We start from the raw sequence: 16,888 nt of genomic DNA, 5'->3' as shown, positions 1-16,888 counted from the left end.
TAACAGGGGTGCTGGTGTCACTTTTGTGTCCTGAGTTGGATTCCTTCAGGAAGGGTATAGCCATATCATATGGTACTTCTATTTTCAGTGTTTTCAGAGATCTCCACGCCAACTTCCATAGTGGCCAGACTATTCTGTATTTTCACAGGCAATGTATACAGGTTCCTTTTCCCTAAAAGTCCTCGCCAACAGCCTAACTTCTAACCAGACCTTGGAGGTAAAACCAGGAGCTTCAGGGATGAAAGCTACTTTGCTATAGGCTTAATATTTCTCTTTCGCAAACAATGAAGGAGCTTAGAGCAGGCTGTCTGTGGGTGGCAGCCATGTGAATGGTATGTTACTTTACTTTTTGTACTCATCTCTATCTTTTAAATTAAAAAAAAATGTTTTGAGGGGAGATGACCTTGTCCAGTCTACCAGGGTGTATTTTATCTTTTGTTCTTCCTCATAGAGTCTTGATTTTGTTCAGGGAATTAACAGTGTTTTTAAAATCCTATAATAAAATGTAGGTTTGGGGGTTGGCAAACTCTGTAAAGAGCCAGACGGTACAGATTCGGGCCCATTTCGTGGGTTCTTTGGGAAGCCTACACATGACCAGGAAGAAACATAAGACTCATTCTTCCCTCATGAGCCATTAGGGAAATGGTGGATGACCACTGATCCTTACCTGCTCATCAACTCTCTTCCAGAAGTTACACAGGTCACCCTTCCCACAGGGAAGGCCTGCCATGGAAATCAGAGGCGTGTTCTGTTGGGGTGTGGGTAGCTCCCACTCTGCCTCCAGTGTGGACTGCTCACAGCCCACTTCCAGATGGCTTCCAACTTGTCATATGGGTGTGGCTGGAGGAGGCAGCCGCCAAGCCTGTGTCTTTGTACTCCAGTTAGGAACCATGCCCGAGACTTGGGGAAGCAGTTGCAGTGACGTCACAGTCATCGATCAAACCCTGAGTTGCACAATCCCAGCCGAGCCAGGAAACCTCTGGGACTCAGAAATACCAGGCAGAATCTGCTCACTTCCGGGTTTCCAAAGACAACCCCAAATGATGTTTAAAGCTTGGTCACCCCAGAATGAGAGTTGCTGTCCTAACAAGTAAAGAGTCCTGGGTTCCACTGAGTTCTGTGAAATAAGAGACTCCACATTGCCCAGTGCAGAAAATAAGACGGATCATGCTGCCACATGCAGAGGCCCTCTGTGGTTGGTGGTGACCTCTCTCTGCCCCGCCCTCCCAGCACAGCTCTTCTCCAAGGCTGGGCCTCCTGAGGGAGCTGAGCTCTTGTGGATTTCCCAGGAGGGCAAAAGGAGCATTTTGAAAGAAATGAAACGTTCCTAGAACCCCAGCACTTCTCCCATATCTCCTCACACAGTTCTGAGTTCCCAGCCCTCCGGAGGCCGTGGGAAGAGTGTTGCCACTGCCGCCTCAGCAGTAGACCATCTCCGGCAGGATTTTCTGAGAACAAAAGGAAAAGGAAAGGGAAAGGGAAGGCATGGATACCTGGAGGCAGAAGGCTGTGTCTTCAGGGAAGAGCAGGGGAATTCCCAGGGAGTGAGCAGATCTCCAGGGCATGGGACTGGAGGGACAGCTCCATGCTGAAGAGCGCTTGCCGCTCTGGCACCTGGTGGTTCACAGCTGCCCCAGGAGCCAACTCCCTCTTCCGGCCTCTGTGGGCACTGGGCACCCATGTGGTGCACAGGCAAAACACCCATACACATGAAAATTCTTAGCTGTGTTTATCAAGCATTTGGAAAGGGAAACAGGTGCAAGAGACAGATCACAGGGCAGGCAGAGGCCAGAGCTTCAGAACAGCCCTAACGGGTGAGAGCCAGTGCTGGAGGTACCCGGTGACAGACACTGTGTGTGATATCACAGGACAGGGGCCAGAGGAGGATCCTAAAGTGAGGGGATCCTGGATGCTTTCCTAGAGTGGATATGGCGGGGTATTGATTTGGGGGGGGGGACCTGTTCAGTCTGCAAGATAGATTCTCTTTTTCTTGCCCGTACAGCCTCATTTTGTGCCTAATTGGTTGAGGCTGCCAGTCAGGCTGAAACACCCACTGTAAACCTCAGTGTGGCCTCATGACCAGCTCTGGGACTTAGCAAGTGCAGCTTCCTTGAAGACTCTGTTGGCCGTTTCATCTTCCCATTTAGAGCTTTAATGGGATGACCGGCAGCCCTGTAGCCATTTTTGCGTTACTGGAGACAAAAGCTGCAATCCCAGGGTAACAAAACCCAGAAAGATGAAAAGAGCCTGGACCTTGGTGAAACTGTCAAGCAACTGCACCTGCCTAATCTGGATGGCCCACCTGCCTCCCTTTTTTATGAGATAGACAGATCCCAGTGAAACCCAGACCCAGCTTTGCTTTGGTTGAGACACTGTAGCTGACTGACTATTATCCTAATACATCTAGAGTCGGAGAGAGCAGCAGACAGGAGCTCACGGAAGCACTCTGAGATTGGGCAGGAAGCTGGGGAGTAGGGTCAAACAGGAGAAAGGACCAGCAAGGGACGTTAGGGCGACTCTCTCCCCTGATCAAGCCACTGTGCGGTGGGCACTCCAGGACACAGGGCATGAGCTGTTCTTTGAGGGTCTCCTGGCAGTAGCCCGTCCTCCCCGGGGTTGGCCAGTCTTCCCTGGATGCAGGCAGCGGCACTCACCCTGGCACATGCACCACTCACAATCTGCAACACTGCTCCTGTCACAGCCCACAGCCACCTCTGGCCACCTCCCTCTAGTATTTTTGGATGGATTTCCAATTTAATACATGAACATTCCATCCGTCAAAACAATCTTTTTAATGAGCCTCTTGTCTTGACAGCTGTGTTTAAGACGGGGCATGGGAAGTGTAATAGAAGTGTGGAAAATTGTCCATTCTGGATTGAAACCTTAATGCCTGCCCCACACTCCATCTCTCTCCCAAGCCTGCTATCTTCTTTTAAAAATAAAAAGGACATTATGAATAGCGAGAAAGATGTAATTTGTGCAAATGAAGAAAAAAAATTTCTCTGATCAGATAGATAGGAAATAGGAAGAAGATGAAAAATATCATTATTGAGCAAGGCTCAAATATGTGACATGCAGCTTCCTGCCACGAGACACATCCCCTAACCCCCAGCCACATGTCATTTGATTCTCATTTGATTTCCTCGATGACACCGGGTGGTTTATGCTGAGCCTGCCTTCCAAATGAGGAAACCAAGGCCTGGAGATACTGAAGCACATGCCATGTCACTCAACCTGGCACCACGGAAATAAGCAGAGAGCAACCTGCCTTACTGACACTTCTCTAGCAATCCAATACTAATATGAGTTTTTTTTTTTAAAGAAACTTCTTGTATATTCTCCACAGGTTTTGAGTGCCCAGCTCATCTTGAGCAAATCAGTTTAAAAGTTGAGCGTCCTCTGCTGTGGAGACGAGGACTCGGGGTGGTGAGGCTGCAGGTTGCAGGACTGTAATTAGCCTGAAATCCAGGCCAGGGAGTGGTGCTGGGTGCTGATCACACTTCCTGGGCAGCAGACTCATGGCAGCTGCCAGGCACCTCTGGGCTCTGGAGAGTAATTATTTCCCAGCGCCACTCTACCCTGGAGCTGACAGCTTGCAGGCTGCAGAGGGTAGAGCGGACTGTGTTCTGCATCCTTAAGTGTGTGCTGTAGCCTGGCATGGGAAACATTGGCCCGTGGCAGCCACCCCAGGGGTCCTCAGGATGGCACTAACCTGAGCACCTCTTGTCCACTCTTTTCTGGACACTTCCACAAAAGAACCTACTATGTCCTGGGTAGGCTGCATGTGCACTGGTCTCGTTTTTCTCTTCACTGCTTCCCTGTCACCAAGAAGCTTGTGCCACCCTCAGCTACTAGCCGTTAAAATGTAACCTGATTGATATTTAGATGAGGCAAGATAAACATAATTTCCATAGCTGATTCATAGATGAAAAATGGTAGGAAAATAGGAATCTTTGTAGGTTATACAGGACGAGTCTTGTGGAAAGTCATTGTGGCATTTCTTCCTACCCAGAGGAGAGCCGGAAAGTAAAGAGAGGAGAGAACGGTGAAAGCAGGGGATGGGTGAGAGCAAGCCACCGAGAGGAGGCTGTGAGTCCCAGAGAAGCCAGCTGCTTTTATGTCACAGACCCAACAGCCAAGTAGCGGCCTGGTGTGACCAGTATGAACATTTGGGTACACAGGACACCCACCTGGAACCAGGCTTCCAGTCTCTGAAGTACATCTTGCCCCCACCCCTCTGCTGTGCCCCCACTCGTGCAAAAGTGGAGCAGCTGGGTGGTGTGTGCCACCAAAACCCGACAGGATCCTGTGCTAACGGTTACCAGCTCCTCCCTGATACCCCCCAACACCTGAAGAGGAACCTCTACCTATGGGCCCCGGGCTCCCAGAGAATTGGCACCAACTACATAGGTCTCTGTGTCTCCGCAGTCCCGGAGGGCCTAAGAGACCCCTAAGCCACCTGCCTTCCATGATAACAGTTTTTATTAAAATACAAAATATCATCCTAACTCCCTAGGTTTTAAGCACAAAAAATGCAGTTTTCAGTATTCTAGGGGGTAGATCTGACAGAGAGCCGTGTGTTCCCCATGGAACGCCTAGAAAACGTATTGTTGACTGTGATACACCAAGCCGCACATGCCTGCGTAGCATATCCCAGTTCGTGAAGTTTTCAGGCCTTCATATACAGTCCTGTCATCCCTAAAGCATCCAAATGATCTGCAAAGAACATACGAAGCTCCTAAGGTGGAAAGGGGGTTAAGAGTAGCTTCCTTCTGCCCTGTGTTGTTATGGTTGCTGCTGCTGCTGCTTCTGCCTTGACAGTTTATACTTTTCCAATATTTGCTTTCATTTCTTTCATTTCTAATGGCCTTCTGTTGTTCTTTTTAACTTTCTATCCAGAAATCCTCTTAGGCTTACATTAAAGTTGGTAGAAAATGGTAGTGAAAGGTATGCTTTTACCCTTTACAGGGATTTGACCTGAACACGTGCCCCATTGCTTTATTAGTTTGATTGTTTTTGAGAGATATTGCATACGTATATGAAATACATATGCACATGTGTGTGTACATATATGTGCATATATATGCATGTATATCACAGATCTATTTGAGGACAAGTTGCGTGCATCATACAAAAGACAGCTTATTTTATTAGCACACTAGCCTCTATTTGTTAACTTAGCCACTTTACTTAGCACTCGTTCCCTTCTCAATTCATGGAGATGGTCCTCTTTCTGTTTTACAGCTGCTGTGTGTGTGTGTGCATGCGTGCGTGCGTGCGTGCGTGTGTGTTTTATACTTGTCTCTCTTGAGGTGTGGTTTACTTTTGCAGGTGGTAAAAGCAGTAATGAAGAGAGGAAGCTGAGACAATAGCAGGTTGGGCCTGGCAGGGGAGCAGCTGGGGGGCCTCAGCGCCCTTGGGCTTGTCACTTACCCACTATAGGTTGTATGTGTGTCCGTGGTCACAGCAGTGCGATCTCCTGAGGTCTAGCCAGTGGCTGTGTTGGGGGCAGTCCCTAGCAGGAAGCTCTGGGACAAGAATTGGAGATGACTCTTGGCATCAGGGGAGTGAAGGCGGTCCAGCAAAGCCAAGAAAGGTGTGGCTTATCCATCTCCTGACTCAGCTGGAGTCCGGGATCCCATCCTGAGGCAGGGGCAAATGCCCAGCCTATGTGTAATGTAGCAGTACATTTTAAGACTGTTACCAGAGAAAAAGAAAGAAGAACGTTAAGGAAGTTTTAACAACAAGTCCTGAAGCTTTTTCACAGTACCTGAACCAAAGAAGGTCTCCAGCTATTATTATTGATTCCTTTTTTCCGATAACACTTTGAGATATTCAATACCATCGTACAATTCCGTTTATTGAAAGTTTGTGCACACCACTGCCTGCTCTGTACTTTCTTTTCCCCCATAGAGCAACCTTGTAACCTTCTGGCAGCTGTCCATGCATCTTCTCCTACTTCACACCGGCTCTAGAGAAGGCGCCATAAAGCATGCTGCTTGAGTGACTGCCTCCTTCAGGCCTTCAAGGAAAGGGAGCCTTCTTAAAAGGAAGTGGCTTTACATCCTGAGCAGCACACCAAGTCCAGCCAGTTTCATACTTTATGAAATTTTTGAGGCTGTTTCTATGTACATTTCTGTATTTCTCTAACAACCATTCATGGGGGTGAGGTGGGGTTGAAGGGTTTGTGGAGCCCCTCAGAGTTTGTACAGAACAGACCTAGAAACCAATTCTCAGCACAAAGGAGATGTATTACCCTGCAGGGGTAAGCAAGGTGGAGGTGGGCTGCCTCTGGATCAGACAGAAGCAGACAGGAAGCAGCAGGGGGCTCTACAGGAGAGGATTTTAAGGAGAAAAGGGGAAGTCTATGTCAGAGTGAATTGGTGAGTCCTGACTGGGCAGGTTAGCCAGTGTAGCCAAATAAAGACTTGATTGCTCGACCTTGGCGTTTAGTCTCAGGAGTGAGTCAGGGGCCAAATAAGGGAATAGACCTTGGGGGCTAGCTTGCACAGGTGCTCCCTGTTCACTGAAGGTGCATTCTCTGTGTGTCTTGTACCCTGGTGTCACCTAATAATGAACAGCACCCATGTTTTCATAAGCTGTACTCACCAGTCATGACTGTCCACACTGGCATCCTGGCTGCTTGCTAAGAAACCTCATCCTTGAGAGATTTATGTGTGTGTACTTGTTTCTCCCCCCCTCCCTCTCCTTCCCCCTCCCCCTCCCCCTCAACCCCTCCCCCTCTCCCTCCCTCTCCTGCCTCTTCCTCTCCCTCCCCCCCCTCTCTCTCTCTCTGTCTCTCTCTGTCTCTCTCTCTCTCTCTCTCTCTCTCTCTCTCTCTCTCTCTCTCTCTCATATTTTTCCTCACCACCAAGGAAGAATAAATCAAGTGTGTCTGATGATTTATGCAATTTTCACTGTTACAGCTATCAGTATAAAGAGGCATAGCATTTTCTAAATATGTACTTGACACAGAATAAAAATGAAAGCTGTCCAATTAGAACTCAGCACCTTTGAGACCGAAGTCAGCAGTGCCTCAGCTTTAAGGCACCCACCTCACAAACCAGAATTGTGTTGTTTGCATCTCACTTCTGTAATTTATGGCAAGATTTCAATACTACGATATTAAATTACACGGAGATTGTATCCCAATCCTCTGATTGATTCCAAATGAATTTGTCAAGGCAGCTTAAAAAATAACACTTTTTGTCTCTTAATGACCAAGGAGAAATAAATGTGCAGCCACAGCCACACATGAGGTCCCCACAGATGCAGGCACTGCCTTTGCAGGGTGTGTTTCTCTGGCAGTTCATAACTAAGAATCAGTCTGTCATAATTCCCAATAAAGGAACCACAGAAGCTTGTCCACAAGTTAACGGAAGAGCAGGCAGAGTAGAGCTTCTGCCTAGCTCCAAGAAACTCCACGATTGTCAATCCCCCATCAGGGACACCATGACATCAATATATTCCTTTCCACCATCAAACGTGGATCCATGCTTTTCTACCAGAAGCTGCTCAAGAGACAAGGCAGGAAAACCTCTGGTGAGGCTCCTCAGCCTATAGGCATAAACACGGTGGGATCAACACTCAGCTTGCACATTGCAGAGCTCAGCTGCCTGGGCCAGCAAGAGCAGCTGCCAGTCAGGAGGTGAGGCTGGGCAGTAAGCTTGTTACCACATGCCTGCTCCTCTCCAGACCTCTGTCCTACCACAGGGGCCATGCCCTCAGCATTCATCTTAGGTAGGAATCGGCCACAAAGGTTAGAAATGTGCCCGAGGCCCCCCGATAGAACTGAAGTTGAGTCTGCAAGTCTGAGAGCTGGCTCTCTGTTGGCGTCTTAGCCTGTTTGGGCCTCACTTTTCTCACTTGGGCCATGGAATGGTGAGCGGCCCCAGAACCACTGGGAGGAAGCACCCCTGCCTCTCTTCTGTACCCACCCCACCTCCTTAGGGAGGCCATGCAAAGAGAGTTAGAGAGACACCCAGCGCCTCCCACTGCCCAACCTCGCTAGGCTTCCCAGGGAACTAGTTCTGATCTATAGACGTTCCTTCATTGCCTACTGGGCATCTTGTCCTTCCTGTCTCAGTGGTCACCCGGCCAGCTAGGTGGCCCGGAGCTTCTGACCTCACAGTGGCCTTCCAGATCCTTTGTCTGTAAGCATCACACTGCCGTTGCTTGATTTCTCACTCAGGACCCCAAAATGTTAGTCCCTCCTTGTCACAAGATCTCTCTTGTCACAATTTACTTCTCGTCCTCTAAGAATTCTCCTTTGGTCATTTTCTTTGTCTTGGGGCACGAATAGTAAGTGGGGAGACCTAAGGATGTTGGGGGCCAGAAACGGGGACAACATTGCAGAGCGCTCCCATCTCTCAATGTTGAGGAACATGGCTTGAAACCTCAACAAAAATGAGTCTTCATATCTAAACACTGTTACTGTGAGCCCCGACCAAAAGTACCAGCATCCCTCCTCAAACAGTGCTGTTCGCAACTGTAAAGTGGACATAAAGGGTCAGATTTCACCAACATTCAGCATACACCGAGAATAACGTGAAGTGTGTTCCCTGCAGCTACGGAGAGGCCCCAAGGGAAGATGAAGTTCACCAGCTCTTCCTTAGGCCTTAAGTGACACGAGCGTTCAGATTTCAAGGAAACACTCAAGTTCACAGACTCAGGTCTGTGCAGGCAGGAGCACTTGGCTCTCTGTGTGGCAAAGTCTCCTCAGGTGCCTAGCCCGGTGGGTCCCACTACAGCTTGTGAACCACACAGCTCACCCTGCTGTGGCAGCACCTGCACCCCTCCTGCCCTTGCTAGGTCCATCTGGCCACCACTGTCCCGGTCACATCTCCTTGATGTGCTGCCCCGGGCTAAAAGATGAAGTCATGATCACGGTAAGTGCTTATCTACAGTTGTGAGGGAGAGACACCCCCTTCCTAGGGACTCTCCCAATTCCATTGGAGTCAAGGGCAGTGTACACCTAGCCTCATAATTACATACTGTTTTACAAACAAAACACAGAAGCATAAAAAAAATTGTAGCTTGCTGTTCACACAGTTTATTGGGTGCTTTTCAGTACCAACACATGTAAAACTACCTCCTTTTCCAATACTAGAGGTTTGCTGCCCACATGTCCCTCCCATCTAAAAACACTAACTGCAGAGTGCCAGGACTAAGCAGTCTATAAATTGTGATTTCTGTGCTATACTGAACAGCATCCTGAAGCATCACCTGGTGTTACCCTACTCTGTCCTACTGCAGACTGTCCTTTTGTTCCGTGCCACACTGTATATGCTGCCCACGCATTTAGTCATGCAGGAGCCTTCTCAGGTATCAAGTTGGCTGTCACAGAATCACAGCTGACATTCAGCTTACACTCTGTGCTCTTGCGTCATCACCAATCTCTCCCAAATGCGAGACTGGCAGTAAGGCAGCACGTGGGGAAGGACGAATGAGCTCCACTGCTGTGTGTCAGTGCCTCAGGGGCCATAGGAAAAGCATGGAGCGCATGGGTCAGTGTACACAGGAAATGCATGGTATGCGTGCTGTCTGTACACACGGAAATACAGAGTCTCGGGGTCGGTGTAGGCAGTTTCAGGCACCCACTGGGGTTGTGGGCTGCTTTGCTCACAGGTAAGAGGGGGCATCTGTGCCAGTACCGGGGTTCAGCGAACACTGTGCCATGTGTGTACACAGCACAGTGCACAGCTTTGACCCCTTCTCTGGGGCCCTCTGAAGTAAAGAATTACAGCTATCTCTCCTTCCCGAAATTGTTTTTGGTTTTTTCTTTGGATTTTGTTTTAACATGTAATCCACATTATAAAATTCTCCCTTTCAAAGTATAATACAGGTGATTTAAATTTTTTCAAGAGGTTATCACCATCGCCATTTTTAAGAGCTGGCCGTTTTTCCCATCCCGCAGAGAATCCCTGTACCCATGGCATTCTGTCCCGTCTCCTCTCAGCCTCTGAAAGTAATTCACCTGCCAGATGTTTTCCAGGTTCACTAAGTAGGTGCTCATACTTTGGTCTTCCTGTGGCTGAGCTCTGTTCTGTTGTGTGGATAGACGTTCAGTTCGTTCTTACGTGGCTGGTATAAATGCCACCAGCACAGGGCATGTTGTCATTTCTCTTGGGTCTTTATCTAGAGCAAACCTTCAGGGTTGTGTAAGCCACATGCCTGGCATTTCTGGGGACTCACTAAGTGCTTCCCGTCGGCACCACATGAGAATTCTCACGTCCTGAAAGCATGTGAATGCTTACTGCTTTCTGTCTCTTTTATCATAGGCGCCATACTCAGTGATACTGCTCAGTTTCCCTTTTGTTGTTATTGCTGTTCTTGTTTGTTTGTTTGTTGAGACAGGATATTTCTTTGAATCCTGGCTCCTGGAACTCTGAAGACCAGGCTGGCCTCAAAGTCCATCCATCTGCCTTTGCCTCCTGACTATTGGGACTAAAGGTGGGCGCCACTACTGCCCAGCTTCAACAGTAAAAACTGTAGTTTTGTTGTGTTGTGTTTGTTTGTTTGTTTAATCAACAAATGATTAGTAGTTCCCAAAGCGGTTTATCAGGACTCACTCATCTGTGTTTCTCTTTTTTCCTTTTTCATCTCATCCTTTGCTGAACAATTGCTCTTGGTAATTCATAAGTGAAGATTTTGGAAATGGTAAAATCTGATTTTCCCCCATGTCTAGACATGTCTTTTACTTGTCCCTCAAGTGTCAGATGAACTAGGTATAGAATTGGAGGTTTCTGGCTCCTTGCCCTCAGGGTTGTGAGGATGCTGGTCCTTTAGCTGATGGTTGGTCTGCTGTGATAGTGTCACCATGCTGTCTTTCTAAGGGCTTCTTACTCTTTCATGTACCACAGTTTTGCTGTACTGTGTGCATCAGTGTGGAAGTTTTGTTGTTGTTTTGTAGTAGACATGTTTCCTCTGAGGCTCCATCTTTTCTGCATTACTTCCTTCTTCATCTTTTTGCAGTTTCTGTCACTGATCTCCCAGGTTCCTTTTTCCTTCCGGGGCCCTGTGGGCAGAGTGCTCACTACTTCCTGTCTGCTGCGTCTTCTGCCTCATTTCCTTGATTCTTTTCCTCAGTTTGCTCATTTCCTCTTGGGTTGTTGTTACCTAGTAGAATTTACTCCATTTGTGTCTTTGAGGGTTTTTAGTGTAGCTTTCAGTGTGTGTCTCAGTAGCACCGCTTCTGAATGTCTGTTGCTCCCCACTATTCAATTTTTGCCTGTTTTCTGCCAAAGGATCTCAGTCTTTCTTAAGAACTCTGATATACAAGACATATTTGCCTTAAGTACCTGTATTTGCTCTAAATTACTTTCTTGTAATCAGTCACACCTGGAGTGACCAGTCTGGAGGGCCTTCGTTGAGATTTCTTCATGGCCATAAGATTTTTTTTTCTGGTTTAGTGAGAGTAATAAGGACATTTTGGTTTTGTTCTTGCTTCACTCTCCTTGTCTGTGTGTTTAGTTAGCACATACATATGCACACGCACACACACACACACACCTGCATGTACACAGACCCTCAGTCACACCTAACTTGCTAATGGCCATTTAGCGATCCACTAAAGGGTTGGATCTGGTTGATCTGGGGCCAACCGTATTGGTTCCTGGTTCCTGCACTTGGGCCTGCATCTGCTGTCCTTTCCTCAGATTGTGATGCTCGTATGCTGGAGAACTCGTAGGCACACATGCTCATGTGCCTGTACGCACTGAGAATTATACTTCGGGGCCCCACATGCTAATGAGTTGACTTACACACTCCACTCCTGAGCTCTCTCCTAGCCCCGTGACCGCTCCACTTTAAGGACTTTTGTGACCTCCTTGTTAATGAGCTGCTGTGAGAAGCTCAGCTCATGCATCCTCGTGCAGTTAGCATTAACCTTAGTGCCATTCACAGACTCAGACTTTGGAGCCCAGAGGTGACCATGGAAACCCTTGGCCCCTTTTAATGTCTTTTTCCTTTTCCCGCAGGTGTCAGAGCTGTGTTCTCAGGCCACTACCACAGGAATGCCGGGGGAACCTACCAGGACCTCGACATGGTGGTTTCATCTGCCATCGGGTGCCAGCTAGGCAAAGACACCCACGGGCTCCGTGTGGTGGTCATCACTGCCGAGAGAGTCGTTCACCGCTACTACAGTTTAGACGAGCTGAGCGAGAGAGGACTCGAAGACGACCTGAAGGAGCTATTGAAGGAGTGACTCCCCCACATAACCCACCTTCCGTTTTGCCAGAATATTCCCAGCCCCTTATAGAAATGTCTGAGTAGACAGGCAGCTTTGTGAGCTATGTCCTTTTACATAAATCAAAGTGCTGGGTCCTATCCTTAATTATATTTTTAAAAAACAAAAAAACAAACAAACAAAAAAAGGTCTTTCCTTTTAAAATCCAGAAGCAAAGGCTTTCCAATGATGTGTGGGTAAATTGTGGGTATTTTCTAATGATGGTGTGAGACTTTCAGGGATGTGTGGGTAAATTATGGGTATTTTCTAATGATGCTGTTAGACTTTCAGGGATGTGTGGGTAAATTTTCATTGTGCTGCTTCCACTCCTGTGAACCCCACTGTTGCCGGCAGCTTACAATCAATATCCACCTACTGCCCTCGATCCCAGCTCAGTTCCCAAGTGTGAGCTTTAATAATTCCTCGAACAAACTGCACCTGCTTTTGTTAAATTGTGGTCACGACTCCCCGAATGCTAAGAAAACAAAGCGCCTGCCCGCCTCCTGGCAGACCAAATAGTACCATCCACCCAAGGGCCTCATGGATTCATCCGTAGCAAGGAACTTGATGGCCACACTGGCTGTGAACTTCAGGACTCCTCTTACTGCTGATGGCATGAACACCGTGCAGGTGGTCCACGTGAGGGAGTGCTCGCCTCTCTGATGACAAATGTCACCTTCAGACATGGACAGACTCTATTCCAGAAGACCCAAACAGAGCCTGCAGCGTGAGGACAGCCCAGCCCGTTGTTGGCCCTGTTTATCTCCTCCTCCCACAGCACTGTCAGAGCACTGTGACCAGGTGGGAACGCGGAACTCCATACAGACTTCTCCTGAGGACAGTACAGAACTGTGTCGTTGGGCAGATGGTGGCATGTTAATTGCTCCTGACGTACAATATCCCTGGACAGAAAACGATGTGAGTTACTTGCCGTCCTTTTCACCATGGAGTCGGCTCTGCTGCTCCTCCGGGAGCTCTGACCTCTGTGGAGTTTCCTCCGTGCATCCGCTGTCCTGGTGCTCAAGTGAGCAGGACCCCGCATCCTGCGGTGGACATCCTGCGGTGGACATCCTGCGGTGGTGCTGGGGAATCCCAAACCGATTTTTAAAACTTACTGGTTATAAATGAACAGCAAAGTCCATTAAATTAAAAAACTTTCTCGTTAAAAAGTTTTAGTCAATGCAGCAAAACCATGAGAAATTAAATAAGAAGATAATTGGATATGTAAATTCATAAGGAACAAAAGATACAAGAAGTTAATTACATTACAGATGGGGACACATTGTTAGAGAGCATGAGAAAATTAACATTTTCAAACCAGACTGATCTTGTGTGCTTGGCTATGTTCCTGATTGGTTTGTTTGTTGTTTTTTTTTTTTACAGCAGAGGTTATGAGATCAGGGGAGGGGTTGGAGGAGGGGCATAAACTTAGTCCACTTGTTCCAGACATAAGGTACTGTGATCCCCGGCCCCAAAACATGCATGGGCGTGACTCCATGATGGGAGAAGGCTACTCACAGTGGGCTGCAGGCATGCCCTCTGCCCATGTTACATACAGAAAACACAGGACCAGAATGGGGGTGAGGATGTGGATGAAGCAACGGAAGTGAAGGGAGTCCTTGTCCCCAGGACACACAAATTAAAGAGCTGATTCAGAAACCCTCGAGTGTGCTAAGGAGAGGAATGGTGTGGCATTCCCAGTTCTCAGTAGAGCAGCTGTATCCAGGTGGGGCTTGCTGCTATGCGGAACACGAACATGTGTCTGTGTAACTCAGATGGTGTGTCACTATTCCATTCACCCTACGCCCTTTCTTTAAAAAAAAAAATCCCATTAAAAGAAAAAACAATAAAGGCTTCTTACATGCATGTGCTGTTTCTGAATATTCTTCAGGTGTCTCCAGCGTTTTAGCTCTGAAAGGCCCAGGCTTGATGCCCAGGTACCAGCCCATCAGTGAGATGGAAGGACAGGGGTGCAGGCACAAGCCCATCAGTGGGATAGAAGGACAGGGTGCAGGCACCAGCCCATCAGTGGGATGGAAGGACAGGGGTGCAGGCACCAGCCCATCAGTGGGATGGAAGGACAGGGTGCAGGTACCAGCCCATCAGTGGGATGGAAGGACAGGGGTGCAAGCACCAGCCCTTCAGTGAGATGGAAGGACAGGGGTGCAGGTACCAGCCCTTCAGTGGGATGGAAGGACAGGGTGCAGGCACCAGCCCATCAGTGGGATGGAAGGACAGGGGTGCAGGCACCAGCCCATCAGTGGGATGGAAGGACAGGGTGCAGGCACCAGCCCATCAGTGAGATGGAAGGACAGGGTGCAGGCACCAGCCCATCAGTGGGATAGAAGGACAGGGTGCAGGCACCAGCCCACCAGTGAGATGGAAGGACAGGGGTGCAGGCACCAGCCCATCAGTGAGATGGAAGGACAGGGTGCAGGCACCAGCCCTTCAGTGGAATGGAAGGACAGGGGTGCAGGCACCAGCCCATCAGTGAGATGGAAGGACAGGGTGCAGGCACCAGCCCATCAGTGGGATGGAAGGACAGGGTGCAGGCACCAGCCCATCAGTGAGATGGAAGGACAGGGTGCAGGCACCAGCCCATCAGTGGGATGGAAGGACAGGGGTGCAGGCACCAGCCCATCAGTGAGATGGAAGGACAGGGTGCAGGCACCAGCCCATCAGTGGGATGGAAGGACAGGGTGCAGGCACCAGCCCATCAGTGGGATGGAAGGACAGGGTGCAGGCACCAGCCCTTCAGTGGGATGGAAGGACAGGGGTGCAGGTACCAGCCCTTCAGTGAGATGGAAGGACAGGGGTGCAGGCACCAGCCCATCAGTGAGATGGGAGGACAGGGGTGCAGGCACCAGCCCATCAGTGAGATGGAAGGACAGGGGTGCAGGCACCAGCCCATCAGTGGGATGGAAGGACAGGGTGCAGGTACCAGCCCTTCAGTGAGATGGAAGGACAGGGGTGCAGGCACCAGCCCTTCAGTGGGATGGAAGGACAGGGTGCAGGCACCAGCCCATCAGTGGGATAGAAGGACAGGGTGCAGGCACCAGCCCATCAGTGGGATGGAAGGACAGGGGTGCAGGCACCAGCCCTTCAGTGGGATGGAAGGACAGGGGTGCAGGCACCAGCCCATCAGTGAGATGGAAGGACAGGGTGCAGGCACCAGCCCATCAGTGAGATGGATGGACAGGGTGCAGGCACCAGCCCATCAGTGGGATGGAAGGACAGGGGTGCAGGCACCAGCCCATCAGTGAGATGGAAGGACAGGGGTGCAGGCACCAGCCCATCAGTGGGATGGAAGGACAGGATGCAGGCACCAGCCCATCAGTGGGATGGAAGGACAGGGTGCAGGCACCAGCCCATCAGTGAGATGGAAGGACAGGGTGCAGGCACCAGCCCATCAGTGGGATGGAAGGACAGGGATGCAGGCACCAGCCCATCAGTGGGATAGAAGGACAGGGGTGCAGGCACCAGCCCATCAGTGAGATGGAAGGACAGGGGTGCAGGCACCAGCCCATCAGTGGGATGGAAGGACAGGGTGCAGGCACCAGCCCATCAGTGAGATGGAAGGACAGGGGTGCAGGTACCAGCCCATCAGTGAGATGGAAGGACAGGGTGCAGGTACCAGCCCTTCAGTGAGATGGAAGGACAGGGTGCAGGTACCAGCCCATCAGTGGGATGGAAGGACAGGGTGCAGGCACCAGCCCATCAGTGGGATGGAAGGACAGGTGTGCAGGTACCAGCCCATCAGTGAGATGGAAGGACAGGGGTGCAGGTACCAGCCCATCAGTGAGATGGAAGGACAGGGTGCAGGTACCAGCCCTTCAGTGAGATGGAAGGACAGGGTGCAGGTACCAGCCCATCAGTGGGATGGAAGGACAGGGTGCAGGCACCAGCCCATCAGTGGGATGGAAGGACAGGGGTGCAGGTACCAGCCCTTCAGTGGGATGGAAGGACAGGGGTGCAGGCACCAGCCCTTCAGTGGGATAGAAGGACAGGGTGCAGGCACCAGCCCATCAGTGGGATGGAAGGACAGGGGTGCAGGTACCAGCCCTTCAGTGGGATGGAAGGACAGGGGTGCAGGCACCAGCCCTTCAGTGGGATAGAAGGACAGGGTGCAGGCACCAGCCCATCAGTGGGATGGAAGGACAGGGGTGCAGGTACCAGCCCATCAGTGGGATGGAAGGACAGGGGTGCAGGTACCAGCCCATCAGTGGGATGGAAGGACAGGGGTGCAGGTACCAGCCCATCAGTGGGATGGAAGGACAGGGGTGCAGGTACCAGCCCATCAGTGGGATGGAAGGACAGGGTGCAGGTACCAGCCCATCAGTGAGATGGAAGGACAGGGGTGCAGGTACCAGCCCATCAGTGAGATGGAAGGACAGGGGTGCAGGTACCAGCCCATCAGTGGGATGGAAGGACAGGGTGCAGGCACCAGCCCATCAGTGAGATGGAAGGACAGGGGTGCAGGCACCAGCCCATCAGTGAGATAGGAGGACAGGGTGCAGGCACCAGCCCATCAGTGGGATAGAAGGACAGGGTGCAGGTACCAGCCCATCAGTGAGATGGAAGGACAGGGGTGCAGGCACCAGCCCTTCAGTGGGATAGAAGGACAGGGTGCAGGTACCAGCCCATCAGTGAGATGGAAGGACA

At 50.1% G+C, this 16,888-nt stretch overlaps 1 protein-coding gene across 1 annotated transcript in view; it reads left to right on the top strand.

Annotated features, from left to right (window-relative positions):
• Positions 1 to 14,092, top strand: part of CPPED1 (calcineurin like phosphoesterase domain containing 1) — a 122,858-nt gene extending 108,766 nt beyond the window's left edge. The window contains exon 4 of the mRNA XM_084763178.1: positions 11,979 to 14,092. Within this exon, the coding sequence (XP_084619304.1) occupies positions 11,979 to 12,205 (227 nt within the window). The 3' untranslated portion in view covers positions 12,206 to 14,092. The remainder of the gene's footprint in view (positions 1 to 11,978) is intronic.
• The last annotated feature ends 2,796 nt before the right edge of the window (positions 14,093 to 16,888 follow it).

This window comes from Acomys minous (genome assembly GCF_964271855.1).
Source record: "Acomys minous genome assembly, chromosome: 16".
In the NCBI taxonomy this organism is placed as follows: domain Eukaryota; kingdom Metazoa; phylum Chordata; class Mammalia; order Rodentia; family Muridae; genus Acomys; species Acomys minous.
This window is presented reverse-complemented; position numbering and strand designations above follow the sequence as displayed.